Source organism: Argiope bruennichi, chromosome 5 (genome assembly GCF_947563725.1).
Source record: "Argiope bruennichi chromosome 5, qqArgBrue1.1, whole genome shotgun sequence".
NCBI classification, from domain to species: domain Eukaryota; kingdom Metazoa; phylum Arthropoda; class Arachnida; order Araneae; family Araneidae; genus Argiope; species Argiope bruennichi.
In genome coordinates, this window is record NC_079155.1 from 129,129,849 (window position 1) to 129,149,355 (window position 19,507).

The 19,507-nt window shown below is 31.7% G+C and overlaps 1 protein-coding gene across 3 annotated transcripts in view; it reads right to left on the minus strand.

Moving 5' to 3' along the window:
* The window catches only part of LOC129968736 (Na(+)/H(+) exchanger beta-like), a 149,608-nt gene that overhangs the window by 122,286 nt on the left and 7,815 nt on the right, over positions 1-19,507 (minus strand). The window contains exon 2 of one of the 3 annotated variants that reach the window (XM_056082934.1): positions 7,213-7,444. The exons of 1 other annotated variant lie outside the window; for it this stretch is intronic. Coding sequence is in view for 1 of the 2 variants with exons in the window: in XM_056082931.1 (XP_055938906.1) it covers positions 14,731-14,759 (29 nt within the window). In the remaining variant the exon portion in view is untranslated. Of the gene's footprint in view, positions 1-7,212; positions 7,445-14,730; positions 14,972-19,507 lie in introns of those variants that run through there. One more of the 3 variants, XM_056082931.1, reaches the window with a different exon arrangement.

Below are 19,507 nucleotides of genomic sequence, written 5' to 3' on the forward strand. Positions count from 1 at the left end.
GGTACTAACCAAGTGCCAAATAAAGATTCGCCACCTTCTATTGATTCATCATCGCTCAGGATTTTCACCTATCTTTTAGCCTTACGATGTTTTTTTTTTTTTTTACATACTTTTGCTTTGTTTTTGACTCCTGTGAATTTGCATGCTGATTTTTAAATGATTTATTATTATTTATTATTTTACACAGCGCACAGCATGGGTGTTAATACTATTTACCAAGGGGAGAAGGAGGCGATGAATGCAAAGTGGTGAAAGGAGAGAAAAATCAGAATTTATCAGTTTTATAGATGAATACAATCGCGAGAATTTATATATCGATAGCTGCTCATTTTCCCTTGGAGACAAAACAGAATGTGCCTAGAAAACCTATTCTAATTTTTTTTAATTATTTTTTTCTATAAAGCCCCAGTCACTTTTTGATTTTTAATATTGTTAAAAAGCAATTTTTATTTAAACCTTGTGTTAAAAGAGCTATTTTTTTAGACGCTATCAAATGACATGCTTTCTTTTATTTTTTATTTTTGTATAGTGAATTTCCAATCTGACTTTCAGATTTCAGCTGACTATAAAGAGTTTTTGTTTCAGATGGCATCGTTAAACCAGAAAAAAAGTACTCAACTTTAAATACTCACTCGTGCAAATCTATCATGCCAATTCTATCGTGACGTTGAATAAAGAATGAATAAGAAAGAAAGAAAGATTAAGAAAGTTATGGCTCTCGATGCGACAATTCGATAGATCGGAGCTGTGATTTGGGATCTTCAGTAGCTGAAAGCGTGAACTTCGTTAACCTTAACTTCTGAACGGCAAGTGAAAAGAGCTAAACAGGTGCATAAAGACTTGAAGAAGGAAACAAAACGTCTAGACTTTTGTTTCAACTTTGACGAGAACACCACCGGTGCTAAATACCCAGACAAAATTCTTATCCAAGCGTCACAGACTTTGCGACAAAAATCAATTTCTTAATTAAGTTTCCGAAATATGTCTCAGGACGCGATTCGGGGATCATTTGAAGGAATTCGGCTTATGCTGCAGTCTGGAAGCAAGGTTGTAGCGAATATAAAGTTGCGATAGTGTTTAACAGCAATAAAATGAAACCAGGCGGCATTCTTTGTTCATCATTTTGTTGGAGATCACAAAACGTCGTTGCTCTGTGCTTTGATGTCTCGCGAAATCAAACTGGCATCACACAAGTTGATGTAACTTTTCTTTTTTTCATTTTCAGTTGCTGATCTCATTCTAAACTTCCCAAGTTCGAAAAAAAAAATCTTCATAATCATGCCTATGAACCCGATAGCTCAACATCGCAATGAGCCAGATGGATGAAACTGATAAGTGGCTTTTGCAACACAAAATTAAAGATTTCAATAAAATTTATTTAATGAAAATGATCCATTCAAAGTGCATCTTTTTGCCCTTCTTAATAGTCCAAAGCACTGGACAAATGCAGTTTTACAGAATATGGTTTTATCATTCGAATTGTAGATCAATTTTGATACCAAATTCGTCGAAGGAATTTGTGTATATTAACTTTTCCTGGAATGAGTGAAGCAAAAAGAAATACGCCACCAAAATTGCAGTTCAATATCAAATCTTGTTCGACCGAGAAGTTCGAAAAAGTCATGTTCAGTTCTCTACATTCATTCTTTGAAACATAGGTATTTAAAGAAAATAAAAATCCTAGTTATACGTAATTTTTTTTGTTATTAAAAAGGGAAAGAAAAGCATTCATTATGATTATTTAACATCTAATATTCAAAATAAAGAAAAAAAAAACGTTTTAATAAATCCCTTTTTACAATGAGGGATATATATTACCCCACCACTTCACAGCTTCAAAATTTGTATAAAACATCAAATATTATATTTTTAATTACAAAACCATTTATTGATTCATAATAAAACAATGCATACCATTATGAAAAAGACGTATCGCTATGAGCGACAAAAATGCATTGCATCACATAATACACCAACCTAAATCACAAAGCACATGCAACTTATTGATGCGTTTTGATTTGTATAGTTTTTTTCACTTATCTTCATATTTATCTTTGATACACAGTATTGCTAACTGAATGAAAAAGTTTAAATAAAATACTAAGCCGGATGATTACGAGTAACTTCTACTTTTCGAGGGAGATAAAATATATTCCACTACGCAAAAAAAGTGAAACCAAAGAAAGATTTATATTTTAAATAAAATCCGCACCATCTTGTTTTTTAGCAAAAGGAAAATATCGTTTTAGAAAGGGTTTCTCGCATTTTTAGACATGAAAGCATTTTCTCCATTAAGTAATATTTGATTGTGATTTCCTTTGGGCTGATTCTGACTTGAAGTTGTGCAATGGATACGATTTCTATAAATTTGTAAGACATGAAGAGGAATGAGTCAGCTGCTAAAAAGAAATTTAATGGATACTGTTGTTTAGTCTAAAATAAGACATTATTCTTGTATTGTGATTGGTTTTGATTTCAGATTTATGTTTGTGAGATTATTTTTAGCTCTGCTACCTGCAGGCAGGCTGCAAAGAATGAAGCCCATTGTTAAACAATCTTTTAAACATTTCTTTATTAAAGTTTTATATTTTAGCTGCATGGTACTTAAATTATGCTAAATGAAATTCAAAGTATAGCTACAAAATGAGCCTTTTAACAAGCTCTAACGATTAGATTAACCAGACAGGCGTGACGATTCTTGGCATATTGAAGCTCCTCCAATTTCAAATTTCAAATTTCGAGCCTCAGCGCTCCATTAGTAATATCTCTTCTTAAGGAGTTCAAAATATGCAGCACCTTCTCTAAGATTGGAAAAGTGAGGCTCCTATGTATACAAAATGGTTTCTACCTTTTGACAACATAATTAATTGAACCCATTTATGGAATAAAAGACAAATTTTGAGACGTAGCCTTTTGAATTTTTTTTTATTAATCGGCAAATCATTTCGTTTCCAGAGAGGAAGACCCGAAAAGTCAGAAGGTCGATGAAAGCTAACATGAATAAAAGAACAAAACCTTCCCAGATTGAAATGCGATTAGTTAATACACGTTTTCAGAAAAGATCCGGTGAGTTCGACTTTGTGGAGCTAGATCTAATGAAAGCAATTAGGGAAAAAACAAAGACTCCATAAAAATGCGAAGCAGTTCCATACAAGAAGAATTTATCCCATTTACGTATGCTTTCGTTTTCTAATTTTTTTCAATTCCAACGCAGATTTCGCAAGGGCAGAATTAAGAAGCGTTGCTATGCAAATTCTGTCTATTGAAGAGACATTATAATGCCTGTCATAGTGTAAGAGCTTGCAGAATAACATAAATCAAAAGTTCAGTAACTTACTTTGAAATGAAAGGAAGGTCGCAATCGTTTTTTTCATTCAACCTTCACTTAGCATCTTGAAAAGAAGCAGATATCTCTTAAAGGAGAGAGAAAAAAAGAGATGCGTCGTCCGTGGCTCTCGATTGTTTTGAAGAAGTTCCACTTTTGACACATATCACCGTCATTAGGAAAAATCAATAAATTAAGTTCTTTTCCTTCGTATGTCCTTGCACATTCTTTTCGAAACATAAGAACGATTTTATGTCTGGTGATTATCGAATTCATTAGGAATGACAGAGGTATAGCATCATTTCATATAAATCAGAATACACATACATTCACGCGCATTAACTTTCAAACAATTCACATTTCCTCCAGAAACACCATTTCTAAAATAATAACTAAAAATAGGCCATCAATTAGATGAACGAAATGGGCATTGAATGAAATTTGCAAAATTCTAAAAGAATTCAGATGAAATCTAATGACTTGAAGTCTATCTGGTAGCCCGCCTGTGCATACATGTGCATGTGCATACAAAAATTTAAATGCACAAAAAACCGCAGCAAAAACAAAATTTGATATGTGGTCTCGACATTAGAATAATAGAACGTATCGAAATTTAAACAATCCACCTGATCAACATCAAAATACTTCGTCATGTCTTGTCTGTATGATAACACACACACACACAACACACAAAACCATTTACTGTGGAATTCAAAAACGAAATGCAACAATGGTTTTTTTTGGGGGGGGTATTTTTTGGAAAAAAATCAGCGCTTATTTTCTTTTCTTTTATGCTAACCATCAATCAATCATCATTAGCAAAAGAATTTAATGTGTCTAATGTCTCTAATCACATAATATAGTGGAAAGGTGGTACTGACTGACTTGTAGAACGACAAGCAAATATTAGGCAGGTAAATTTTGTTGTAAACTTGTTTTTTAAAAAAACTTATTTCTAGAGAAAATACCACGCATTGATATATCATGAATTACAACAACGGACTCCCTTTATAATTTTTAAAATATAGATTAATGAAATGCCAGAATGCTTCATGTGGTCACCAGTTGGACGAGAACTTTAAATAGAAGTGATCCTTCAAAAGCTTCCGGTGCTGAAACATTTAAGTGATTCCTAATGACTATAATTATAATAAACAGATTTCATTCCCATTCAATTCCTTTTTTTTTTTTTTTTGGGAAGTAAAAAAAGTTGAGTGGTTGGCCCGCTTCCAAAAATGATTCGAGAAAATGGAAACCTTTGGAATCGGCACAGTTAAAATCCAGTTAATAAGCAAGCTAATAGACCTACATGTTTAAGGTACAGTCTGTAGACAATACAAGTTTTAAACCTTCCTCCCTAACCATTTTTTTTTTTTTTTTTTTTTTTTGCATAAACAAAATACTTTGAGAAAATAAAATAACGGAACTGTTCATCCTGGATAAGTTTAAAAAAAATAAGTGTCACAATGTCGAGTCTAAAAGATTTCATTTGAAAACAAATTGAAACAAAATAATGAAAGAAATTTACAACAGCTTAGTGAACATTTGATTTTTTATTCATGAATCAATCAACTAGCTGTAATGAGCATGGACCAAATATCTGAATCCACAAGCGAATTTAATTTTTTTTGCAATAATGTTCTGTCATTTAAACGATACTTGATTATCATTTGAATTCGTTCAAGTATGCAACCCTGGTAAATTAAATGAGAGTGTACAAAAATTAGAAAAAAATACCATTTGAAAAAATGCAAAAAAAAAAAAAAATCTTCCTGGTCCAACAAAATTTTGGGGCCTTAAGGTACTTGCTTGTTTGATTATTATACCCTGGACCCATATCGAAATCCAGTTACCCCGAATTAATATGATATTATATTTTTAATTCTTTAGTCTTCAAGCAATTGCAGTTGAATTAATAATTCCTTTTCCTTTTCTGCTTAATTTTTTGTTACTCATTTTACACAAATTAACTAATTTTTCGTGTCAATAAGGAGGATTTATACATGTATATGACGATGTTTTTTCCCAGTCTTCAAAAAAAAAAAAAAAAAAAAAAAAAAAACACTCTTTTAATGATTAAAAAAAATTATGTTGAAATTCAAGTAAGGGAGGTCAAACTATGTTTCCTTCACCTAGTATTTTAATATTAATGTGTTAAAAATGTATCATTATGATTTGCAGCGTATGAAAGTAACGCGTCATCATGATGAAGACACGTTCAACCTTTTATTCAGTCGAACACAAATCAGCAAAAATAATTAATTCCACAGAATTACGTTAAAATGAATGATAAAAATGACGTAAAAAAATGAATTAAGGTCTGTTTTCGTAATCACCGTGAAATAAAACCTCTTCTAAACGGCTGAAATTTCTTGAACGGATTGATTCGATGAAAGTGATACCTGTAGTCAGAAAGACGTGTCAACCATTTTTGTAAAATTTTAAGTGGCAAAGGAATGATATGCAGTAAGTATGCAATTTTCCAGAATTCTTTGTTAGAGATAATTTTGTAATTATTTTTTTCCGATGCTTATATTTATTTGCGTTTTAAACTTCTATTTTAATTCGAAATTTCTGAAATTCCTTAACTGTATTTAATAAAAAGTAAACTTTTCCTCCTTATTTAATCGCATCCTTATTTTTGGAAAATCAAATCCGCCCGACGTACGTACAAAATCAAAATTTTCCATATCTATATATGAATACCAAACGATTTTATGGATAAAATAATAGAGAGATGTTATGCCAAAGCACCTCGAACAGGGCACACGGAATGAAGCGCTCACTTCAACGACAGCCCTTGTACGGGACTTGGAAAGACTGGACCAGGTTTGGGAGATTTTGGAGCGGGGTCAAGAGAAATGCAGGGTTTGGAAGTTTCCGACTACGTTCCAGAAGAAAATAATGGCTACATTTTAGTAATCTCAGGTTCTTGTGCATACATGAACAAACAAGACCAAATTGTAATTCTTTTCCCTGAATAAATGTCAACTGACATCCTAAAAGGGCTTAAATCCCATTAAGGCTTATTTTGCGTAGATTAAAAATTAAACCTTCATGCACCGTGGTAAAATTAGGTTTCAAGTAAATTATTTCTGCAATATTTAGATAGAATTTGAAAAGGTGAATTTCTCGCTCAAACTCTGCGCAGTAGCAGACGTAAAACCAAATTTGCAGAGGGCAACACGATACTGTTGAGGTAGGAATTTCTGATGTGAGACTGGTGCAATATCGACCTTTTTGTTTCATCCGGATAGCAAGTACAGTAACACTTTTCTCAATTTAAAATCTAAGAGTCAGAATATCATTTTCATCTTCACACCTTTAAAAAAATCATCGAAAATAGCTCTTCAGTTTCCTGCCGCTGACGCATGAGGATGCTTCGCTTCCGAGAAACCGATCTCTATGGAAGGAAGAATCGGTTTGTGAAAAGTTGTCCTCAGGAAGAACGCGAAGGAGCACTAATACGAATGATGAGTCTCATCCAAATGAAAGTGAGACTGACTCTAGCTGCGTACACTGTCAGGAGAAATGTAGCACGAAACGATCCCTATGCGGTTGAGAGACAAATAAAAAGTGACCCATTCAACGGCTCTTAATGAGCGCGATTTAAATGTGCAGATCCCGACTCCCCACTTCAATTTTAAACCATTTACTGGGAGTGGCTCACTGAGCCTTCTATTAAACGGCTGCTCGTGCATCTGTGATTTAAGTAAAATCCGCGTCATTTTTCTCGGCTAATAGTTTGTGAAAATAATGTCGGGAAATCATATAAAGAAGCCAACAGTAGAAAAAATAGCCCAGATGGGAATAATGTCATTACGTGGACTCCTGATAAAGCGGCTTTCCTCTTTGCAATGCACCATTTTTTATAAATGAGTGCTCACCTCAGATTTTTAGGAATGAGCTGTTTTTGTTTTTATAATCTTGCGCAATACTCTCTTGATTAAACTTCCAGGAAATACATCTTCAGAAATCTTAATACTTTATTTAAACGGGTAGAAAATTCCAAATGAAGTGGTACTCTTCCTGTTTCCTGTGGGCGCTCTTTGCACCCAAACCAAGGTACTTCAATCAGGATTCATTTCAAGACTGTTTCTTCCAAACCATTCACTGCATCTGGGTGGAGAAAAGAGGAATGAAACGGCACGCTTCTGAGCGAAAATAATAAACTTTTTTTTGCAATGAAAAACTTTTATTCATCAATCAGAAAGAAAAAAATATTCTCATTATAAAACTGGAAGTAAAAAATAGAAAACTCAAAAGCGTGAGGAGCAGATCAAAGTGCTTTCAATAAACTGAAATTATAATCACATTTATACTATATTTAAATTTTTTTCATACAACTAATATTTAAGATTTTTTTGGTGGTTATGATGCTTATTAGGATTTATATTCTTCTTTCTACTTTTTAAAAAGATTTTATCATGTGATTTATTTTGACCTTTCTATTATTTTTAATATTGATAAAATCTTTTTATTATAAAGTAAGAGTTTTTTAAAAATAATCATGACATACGTTTTTATTCCACAATGAATAAGATCACAAGAAAAGTAAGAAAAAATCTTAATAAAATACTTCTTTCAATATAAAACATTATCCTGACAGAATTAAAATTTCTACAGAAGTAAGAATTTCCTCGTATAAACACCCAAACCCTATTTGGAATCGAACCCGATCCTTCTTGTATTGTAGCGTCCTGCTAAAACTTATTATCCCAAAAGGATGATTCTTTTTAAATTTCTAGCCACTCTCTAAACAATGATATAAACATTCATCTTGGGGGGAGGGATTTCAGTTAATATTTTTGATTTCTCAGACGAAATTATTTAATTTTTATGAAATTTTTATATTTAATCTTGTATTTTGCGTTAAAGTTATTTTTTCCTAATAAATAAATATCTTAATCTTTTCTTATAATATCTTCAATTCCTTATCTTAATTTTTATCAATCAATAAATAAAGGCAATAAATATAGGCAAACCGTGATAGCATGAGATTTTGACCAAAATAATATAAGCAAACTGGATTTTTTAAATCACATTTGCAAACTATATATTTAAAATAATCAAGGAAAACAATCTTCGAATCTCTGGCTCAAATATAAGTAATTGTTTCGTATGAAAGCTGAAGAAATATGTCATAAATTGCTGTCTGCCTATTCTGTAGAGAAATATCATAAAAATTACTTTATTATACACATTTTATATGAAAATACTACGACAGAGTTTCCAAGGTCGAATCACAGTATTGTTTTTTCCAATTTTTGTTTCATATAAAAGATGATTCCTAGATCTATCATCAATGGATTCTGAAGCCCCACCATCAACACCGATTTTCTGGTGAAATCAGAAACACTCATTCATCGTACATTCTCTGAAAGTAAAAGAAAAAAAATTCCCCAGTCCCAGCCATTGTACTGATTTTGTCAACATTCATTTCATAAGAAAGATTATGCTCCCTGTCGCCTGCCCCAACCGCTCGCTTTTTTCCCGAGATATCGCTTACTAAATCTGTGATACAATCTAGCCTCAACAAGTGGGCCAATCAGTTACACCAATTTTTAAGTACAAAACCAATCAGAATGCTTTATATTTATTGTGATAATTAAGAATGGTACTTTCATGAATAGAATAATTGAAGTTTTAATGAGCATTTAATATTTTCTTTTCATCATTATGGCTACATTCTTTCTAATACTGTTTAATTTTCGGCAACAAAACAAGTAAATTCCCTCCTTTTTACTATGTTGTTAAAACTGAAATTTTTTTTTTTTTCTTTCTTTCTTTTTTTTTTTTTTTTTTTTTTTTAGTATTTAAGATGACAGTGCGAATTATTCGCTTAGAGTTGTGAGAAGGCTTTTACTCATCATTCGCCGTCTATCTGAAATCAAGGATGAATGGCACAGCAAGTGGAATTTCTCTAATGTAAAGAATTATTGAATTCATGTTGGATTATTAATTTTAAACACAATCAATAACGATGCAAGTACAAACTACGAAATTGACAGTGAAATGATTCATTGATTGTTTTATTATTATCTACATTTGTGTGGTATGTTTGTAAATTTGATTATAATTGATCATTTTTAAGAAGTTTCAGTTCTTTTATTCTATTTTGGAGTTTCTTAAACTAAGACTCAAGGTCCAAAATAGAATCATACAGAATAATAAAGGGATTGCTGAAATTTTGTATCATTCAGATATTTCAATACGCATGTAAAAATGATCGAAAAAATAATTTGAAATTAATTGTTTGTTTATCAACTACAATAAATAACCATTTAAGTTTAGTTATTTCTTTATTATTAATTATTTATCACATTTTTGTTTATTTTTAAAATTTTTGCTCATTCATTGAAATTTTGGCACTGAAAATAATTTAAAACTCCAGCTTTAACCAGTTAGGTCATTCGACTTGTATAGACGTCAGTCCAAATCTTTATTTCGGAGCAAGTCGAAGTGTCATTTTTTTACCTAATAAAAATGGAATCTTATAAGTTTTATTATGTTTTTTTTTCTTTTTGAAAAATGTACAATGCAACCGTTTATATGTACGTCAAGTCTTGACTTTAAAAAGGGGGATCTGAGGGACTTTAAAAAAATAAGTTTGCAGTTAACCTGTTAGCATCCCTGGCACTGCACTCTCAGCAGTTCTTGCTTCACTTCACAAAGATGGGAGAAGACTTCGAGTTTTTTTTCGCTGTGTCTACACGACGGAAGGGAATTAGAATTGGTTGGAAATGCAATTTCTCTTAAGACGCTTTGTTTCTTGGAACAAAGCCAGACATGAAAAAAAAAAATGTGTTTACAAACACAATTATTTTGCTGAAATATTTCCCTGCGTTGTCTTACACTTTAAAAATGTTGAGACATGATTTAGATTATTAATGAGTTTATTATACAATTTTGGATTTATGGTTTATTAAAAAAAATAGTTGGCAGTTCCACAGAGAGATGTGTGCAGTGATATCTCTAAATCTAAATTAAATCCTAATTTTTCCTAATTTTCATCTTAACTTAACCCATATCAACTTAATTCTAAAATGTCCTCTCATTTCCTGATCCAACTCCACCTTTTTTATTTAATTAATGCAACAGAAGCTCTGTAAAATTGCTGCAGTCGACAAGTTCCCACATTCCGAGTGAAGAGATAAAAATGTGTAGATCTAAACAAATTCTTTTTAAAGATCCTTATAATTCCCTTACCTAAATGGACACGTGTAAAGAAATCCCTATCAGAACCTCAGAGTATATAATCATGGGGATAAATATTTCGTAGGCTCTTTTCTCTTTTCGCTCTTGTGTCGTTCATTGAAGTAACGTACCTCGTCACTACTTGCTTGTACATAAATGATGCCTCCCGAGATGGAATAAAGCGAAGTTTAAAATTAGAAAGTGTCTTCTCTCTCTTCGGCCGCGAAACTACTCAAAAATCATGTGTTTACATATGATATTTTCTTGTATATGTATTTCATGTATGAAAAAATAAATATAAAAGAACTATTACTTTATCAGTGACCAAAAGTAATATTTTCACATGGGGTCCCATGTTCAGAAGCTTTATTATATCCCATGTTTCAGTTCCAGACCAATTTGGACTATTTTATTCTAGAATTATTTATTCGGAATTACATGCCAATTCTGAGGAAGGGAAAAAAAAAGACATGTTTTATTAAGTAATAACTGTCCCCTCAAGGCAGCAACCCACCCTTCATTGACTCATTAGAAGCGTCCTTTCCTCTCGATGACACGACCGCAGATACCATTTTGTTATGACCCGAAACAGCTCCCGTGATTTCCACCCCATGCCGAACTCACCGCCCAAAAGAGAGCCTCTCTGCATATTCTCCGCAAGCGGAGTAAGGAGAGAAATATACTGTGTACTTTCATTTGTTTGTGGAAGGACACAAATCAATACAAGAAAAGACTTTTGAACATTTTTAAATTACGGAAGTAGATTGTATATACGATTATCATTAATTAAATAATAAAGCTTTATACAAGATTTTTTTTTGGTTCATTATTATCATCGTTTAAAAAAAACTACTTTTTTTTTCTATTTTATTTTCCTCCTATTTTTTTAAAATATGTGACTGTAGGTTTTTCAGTGACCTGTTGGGATTGATATAGTCGATAATCACAAGGTTACTGTACTGTTATCGAAAGACGTGTCAGACCTTCCTGGGTCTGGCGAACCTCAATTGGCCGCACTTTCAGTCTGTAAACACAATAATTCAAAAACTCAATAAATTTAACGGATGAAATTCCATATGAGACTTTTACACTAAAAGTTTTTATTAAATTTTAGGCAAAATAAACGAATTTTTGTGATCGCTGTAACTGAAACATTTAACACACCGGTCGGATAAAATTTGGTTATGGTTTTATCATAATAATTGTATTCATATACATATGATATGATATGATCTAGTTCGTCAAAGGAAGATCGGTTGTCTTTGATTATATGAAATGCGATATCTATAAAATATAACTACCTAGATAAATGATATAGTCGCTAAAATAATAAACTAATGTGGACGCAAAAATGATGATTGCCCCAGCGGGAGAAATGTCTCATTCCAAAAGTCGGGTCAAAACTTATTTTTAACTCTCTCCAATACGAATGACACGTGTAAAGAAAATATGGCGATTGTTAAAACATTTCTCCCTGTGGCAGAAAAAAAAAGAATCTATTTATGCCGAAATTTTTAATGTTTTCGTAACAAAATCGCGCCTGTGTATCAGATTGGAAAAGGTACTTATCAGATCATGTATTTCTTTCATTTCTCTATGGCACAACTCAAAACGCGTTTTAGTTATTTCCATAAGGAGTGTCGCTCGTATGCAAGGAATAATTACGCTCCCTACTCTAATCGTGTTTCAATAGCAAATTTCTAAACTGTTAGTGATTCTCACGTACTTCCAGTTGGAGAAACGCTTTAAATGACAAATAATTATATTGTTTCAATTAATATATGTAATTCTGAAAAATTAACAACATTTACACAGTTCCTTTTTAAGTCATTTTTGATAAATATTCGTTACACACCAGAATTTTACCTAAAAAACGTTCCACTCTTTAGCAGCCAGCATTATGCATTGATTCAAAGATTTACTTGGGGGCGGTCAATAAAAGGGTCCAATTTTATCCAAACAGCGGTATTCAAAGTTTCATAACTTCAAAACTGGAATCATTTTTTTTGGTTAAAAATTTTAGTTCTTAAAGAATATTATGATAAATATGACTGGCACAATATAAGGACTGTATAAAAATGAAGGCTTCTTTCATTTTTCTGCTGTATAATTATTGATTAAAACAGCACTATATATAATTTTTTACGTTATTTGTAGCATTATTCTAACAGGAAGTATATGCCTATCTTCAATGGTTTAAAAATTAGCTTTTGAACCACGATTCAATCGGGCAAATATTTAGTTATCGAATCGGAAGATCGCAAGCATCACTCCGTTAATATAGAAATTTCAAATAAAAGAAAAGGGGGAGAAAATTCCGTAAAATAGTTGTAATTGGAACACAGTAATGAAATGGGAGTCATCGCGAGTATTTTATTGTTGATAATTAGATTTCGGGTTAGAAATGGGCATAATTTTTTGATAATGTTCCTACCTCGTAATTCTGCGAGGGTTGATATTCATTTAAACAAATGCTTATGTATTCTACTTTAAAGCGAATTCCCGACAAGGTACCTATGGTTCTTGCCCTTAATTATTCATTAGTTGGTTATTTTATATTACACTCAACAAGTCCTTTAAAATAAAAAGTTTTAATGTTATATTTGTTTATTATTTCATCATCATCTTTCACAGTAAATAGATGAATATATTTTAGATTTAAGTGAATTAATTAATAATTATAGTTAATTTTTCAAGAATTGTTTCAGTTATTTTTCCCATGATATAAAAATTAAATAAATACGATTACATATTTTTTCCATGATATTATTAAAATAACTAAAATAGGTCATTAGCATGTTACGTTAAAAATGTTTAGTAATGAGAATTTGAACTGAGACTCTTATAAAGCACACCATCTGGGATCTCTGAATGCAAAGGAGATGGATGTTGCAAAACCGAGCCTTGCCATATATTTTACGAATGGTTTTCTGTTCTCTTGTTCGTTCAATAAAAAGTCACGCTTGCCAAAACTCCCACAGCCTGAGCCAGTTCTCAAGAGGTGAAAAACGGAATATTAATTTTAAATCTAAATTATCTATTTGACGATTTTTATTGAAGATAATACGCTTTTTCTAATAACGGGAGACCTCACAACTGTAATTATTAAATCATTTACCAAAAGACTGCATATAGCTGAAAAAAATGCGTGTTTCAGTATTCATACGAAACCTTGCTGACTTGAATCCTTTTTTGTGGTATTAAATACTATGCTGTCGCTCTCATAAAGAGGCTCTTACCTGCATTTAGAAGATATGAATTACAGGGTTCATAATATGAAGTAATAATTTTTTTTACATTAAAGATTTTTAATAAATTCAATTCACTTTTTGTATTAAATTGACATTTTTACTCCTTCATTCTTGATTTATTACTATAGTTTGTTATTTGAGATGCAGGAATGAGCGAGGTGACAGCCATTATTTAAAGTAATTTTTTTCGAATATGCATTATATTTAATTCATTTTAGTCAAGATTTAGATCAGGAATGATAGTTTTCTGTTTTAATTATTTTTATTTCATCAATGTAAATATTATCTCTAATTTGAGAAAAAAAATCTTTAAAATTATTATCTATTCAATATGTATCTGAAAAATGAATTAAGCTATTATATTTTTTCTTTCAAAATAGTATGGAAATAAATTGACAATTTTTAAAAAAAGGAAAAACTGACTCTTATAAAATACTCTTGCTTCTCTCAAAAATATTTTCCTCTTTGTCGAAAAAAAGTAGATAGTTGGAATAAATAAAAAATCGAAGTTCTGCGGAGTTGTGAAATATTTAATTAAATTTGCGTATGAGAAAATAAAAAGAATGTGTTCTTAAAAATAGTGTGTGATTTTTCTAATTTACATTTAAAAATAGTTTTAATTTCCTAGAACAAAAAAAATTTACATGGGTTATTTAGCACACAAGCGCGCGCACAAACACACATTATTTTTTTCTTCCAGATAAAAAATGTGTATTAAAAAAAGAAATTTAATTCCATAGACGCGTATGCTTTTCCCACTCCATACATTTTCGTCAGAGGCAGATCCACGTTACATCGCTGGAGTGCGTTGTTTTTTCGTGGAATCTCCGCACACAAACCTACAACGATGTAACTACTTATCATCTCATCTTAATAAAGGAAGACATTTTTAGCGAGGTGGAATTGCTCTATTCAGAAAAAATAATCAAAAGTGAAATCGTGCTCTTTGGATACTACCTTCCAAATCGTCCATCAGTGCCTCCCATCTTTGTTCAGACTAAAGGAAATAACCATTGTCGAATTCAGATTCTGGTCACAGGATGAAAGCAAACTCCTCATTTGCTCAAAAGTGATTCCGCGCACTCCGTCTTCTCGATGTCTCTGTCTTCAACAGTTGGGAATTGCCTCCTCGCAGCGCACCATTTCATCGAGTGCTTCGCTTCTCGTTTCCTCTGCTATCAAAGCGGAGAAATCCCCTCCGAAAATTTTACTCCCTAATAAAAATGTTCTCTTCCCCTGATAAAAAGAAAATGCGTACAAGGTCATGGACGTAAATTACTGAAATGGTCATGCCGATTATTTATAAAAATACGTCACTTTTTAAAACCTGACTATTTAATGACACAATTACAAAATATTGTATCTTACTTTGCTTTTTAAAATTCTATGATGAAAATGCTATTAAAACATTATGTATTGAAAATCTACCTGGCCGACAACTTGTTCTTATAATTAATTTGACGCTTTTTTTTTTTCCTGCTGCGCAAAGGTTCCAACAGCGATTGCTTATGTACCCGCTCTCCTTCAGCACTGCTTTCCCCGTTTAGCTGATCTGTGGATCATCACGAACAAAACATGCAACTCTAATAAAGGGTAATAACTTCAATGATTTAGGTCATCGCGTTTACAAGCATACGAAAGTAAACAAAATGACAGACCATCAACCGTACCGTTTGGCAGATCTGATTGAAAATCTGATAAGAATCCATATTTTATTCCAGCTCTATCTGTTTTGTCACTCTGTTTGTTCACAGGCAAACTTCCTGCGCATAGAAATCTAGAAATGGGGTCGAAAGTCCGTTTACTAAAATTTTATCTGCATAGCTTAAAAGCGTTTTTGAGTTATCGAGTTCACAGACATGCAGTGATAAAAGTTCCGATTTAGATCTCAGGGTTTCGATCTGAAACGTTGAATTTCGTGATACTCTCGAGTTCGAATTTTGTGACGATTCCAATATTTTCTCTATGCTTCGTATAGGAGAAAGTAAAAAACGACTGCCGAAAAGCGCTCGGGTGACGAACAAATCAATCGGGATCGATTCGAACGACGACATCTATCAAAACTGCGACGCCAGTTACTTCTGCTAAGTGAAGTTTTATGTGTTGATCCACCTTAGCGTACGAACCACCTGTTATCTAGGCAACAGCTGTTTGGGCTTCGATCCTTACCGATTTCTTTTTGGTATGCGTCCTTGAAAAAAATCGAATTAGATGAATGTTGATAGTCGAAATAGTCGCTTTTATTTCATTCGACTTGCTCATATTTGAAGAGTTTTGCAATCGAATTTTTTTCTCACTTCTTGACGCTCGTGCTTTGAACAGGAGACGCACAATTCACCACAGATCTATTTATTTCATTAAATTTCGTTCCCACAGAAAAGATGATTTTAAAATGACAGCTACCTGATAGTAAATTTCAAAAAAAACAAAAAAAACATTCATTTTAAAATTTCACACTATTTGCAGCGATGAATTATAAATCATATTAATTAAAAATTATGTTACAATCAATTTTCATTGAATTCATTAGAACTATATATATTATTAAACTTTTAACATTTCAATAGCATTTAATAATAATAAAAAATACGGTTAATATAAGAAAAATGATAATCAACAAAGTAGGTTTGATCATTTATATGTTGTGCAACATTTGATTGTAAATATTTTTTCGAAAAATCTGGTGTAAACTTTCATATAGTTAACTTTCCTGCTACTGCGATTTCAATCAACTATAGAAAGAAGTAAAAACGTATATTAAATAAAACGTTTCATTCATTAAGTGTTACATTAATGTTTTTTTTTAATAAACCAGCGAAGAAAAGGAGGTTTGGATGGAGAAATAAAAATATATATGTACCAAAAGACTAGGTAATACAGCCTTATTTTATTGCGCACAAGAAATATTTTTTCACTTATTACATGCAATATAAAAAGTCTGTGATTCTACCTGTAAGAAATTCATCAATAAAAAGAGCAACAAAAAAAATCAATGCAAAAAATGTAATATAGGGAAACGTTACTAAACATTTTGTAAACAGAACAAAAGCTTCTAGATAATATAATTACACCTAAGGAATTTCCCAGAGGACCAAATGTATCTAGATTTTTTCTTTCTTTTACAAATTAGCTGATATATCTGGCGTTAAACTCAAAAGATTTTAAACTCGAGAAACATGTACAACGTTTTTAATATATAAATCCTTTTTGAAGACTTGGGCAATAAAATAAAGTGAAATTTAAAATTGAAGTAGAACAGTTCAGAGGTTTAACGCTGCCCAGCAAAGAAGTACCTGCTTACAAATTCCTTCATACTAAAATCATTTACGTTAAATCTTCTAAAGAATTAAAAACAACTGAAGGAAAAATTTCAGAAAAATTGAAAATGGTTGAAAATTTAAAATCTTTAATTTTTGATGGCATGAATTTTTTTTTTCAGGTTTATTTTTTCCCGAAGCTTTGATGGAAGAAAGTCAAAGCATTGGTTCATTCCTCACAGACTGCAGCACTTGCAATCGACTCGCGTCTGGTTGAAGTGCTAGCAAGGGTTTGGCTTCTGTTCAGGCAACTGACTTATGCTTACTTTTATGCGTTGCTATCAATATGTTGTAAAAAATAAAAACCCGTTGTAGTAAATAAAACCAAAAGTATGCGTATTAAAGTAAAACAGAATTTTAAAAAAATAGTGATAGTTCAAGATTAGCATTCATTTTAATGTGTTTTTTTTAACTTAATAGCAGTTAAAATAATAGTGTGGAAACATGAAACTGATATCATTGAAATTGTAAAATTATGCATTTTAAGATGAAATCAAAATATTTCTTATGAGATTATTTGTTTCGAAATTGCTGCATAAAAACGGTAACATTTCGACCGATTTCCAATTAGTTGAATATTTGAATAATCTTTGCACTTTGGAAAGCTAGTGGTATTCTTTCTCTTGACTTAAATAATAAGCGTGGAAAATATGGTTGAAATCGGCCAATCGTTGCTTAGAAGGAGCGTGCACACTTAGCCGCAATTACTTTTATTTATATTAATTAGTTCACAGACAGTTAAAGGTTGTTTTCATTTGGGCCATTGCAGATGAAATTTGTAACGACACCTTCAATCTAAAGGACATTTCATTCTTTTCCTATCGGAGATAAGCAGACGCTATAAATAGTGAAAGTGCTCAAATAATGTAGGAAAATGGTTTATACTAAAAACATGCTACTGAAACTAAAGTTACTGTTTTTATAAGACATTTTTTAAGTAAAAATGGATAACTCAAAAATAATTCTTTGCTGAATTTACATAATCCCCAAATCTTAATTTTGGATCTGTATCAGTTGTTGGTTCAATATAAAGAACTGCGTGCTCGTCTTCACTCGATTACGAAACACAGGAAATGTACGAATAGGTGGAGGAGGGAGGGAAGAGACATTCTCGCTGCTTTAAATACTATTATCTAAAGTTTAATATTTTTTAAGAATGAAACAAGCAAAACAAATAAATATAGGTATCAATTATCTTTTTTTCAAATCTTTTTGAATTTATCGCCCTCAACCTCGGAATGTCTGTACATATCATTCAGTGTAAACTAACCAAAATCTCTGACATTCGCCTCTGATGTGTCTGGAATGTTCTGTTGTCCGAATTTTCCTTTATCAACCCACAATTTAAAAAAAAAGCAGGTATATAATAGATGAAGTAGACATTAAAAAAAGGACCAGCTTCTAACTAAAGAGGTTAACTTCTGAAGAATCCACTAACAAGAATGTTTTGACCTACAAAAATAAAATTACTTAATAATCCGCCAAGACGAGTTTAAAATATGATATTATCAAAAGATTTAAAGCAAGTTATTTTCTCGCATACAAAATATACAAACAGCAAATATCGTCGAAAACTTTATAAAAATTTAGCTCCAAATCCTATTCCTAAAGTAATTAAAATATCACGCTGATGAAATGGGAAAAGGCGATGACAAAGCATTTTGAACCTCACAATAAGTCAGTTATTACGGAGGATTGCATCTGCAAAAATGAGGAATGAAACATCTGCCTCGGAGAGAGTTGCATCTTCGCTTCATAATATATATTATCTAGAGAAAATGCAACTGTCTCTCCCTACAGCTGAAAAAAATGACCTTTCTAGAGATGAAAGAGATATTTGGATTGTGTATGTGAAGAAAAATCAAAATACTATTCCAGAGTTCTTTATTTGAAGAATAAGTTGGGTTTGTTATGCCCGATATGATCAGACTAGTAATTTATGACTCTCTGCGATTGAAAATATATTATTTATGCCTCTTGTTCAAAGATTGAGATTCACTGACGCCAACACTGGTGACCGGATCATTATCACACGCCCGCTTTTGTAATCTTGATCTGTTATAGATCATTTATTTACAGCTATCATTCTAAAAGTTGCTTAAACTTATGTAAATAAAAAGAATTGAAACATCGTTTATGAAGATGATACTACTGAGATCATTCAGAAAAAAAAAAAAAAAAAAATGTATCACATACATGCAAAAGTTCCCGTTAAAACGCCCCAATTTTTTTTTCCACAGAATTCCTGCTAGTTCTGGATTTTGAAATATCAGTGAACTTCGATCATTCACCTGGCAATTACGGTAACCTTTATAAGAAGGAATTTTTGATATCAAATTCAATTTATCAGAATATTGATGTCAGTTTCGTCGCCACGTGATATTTCACACAGATGAACATGCATTTATTATACATTT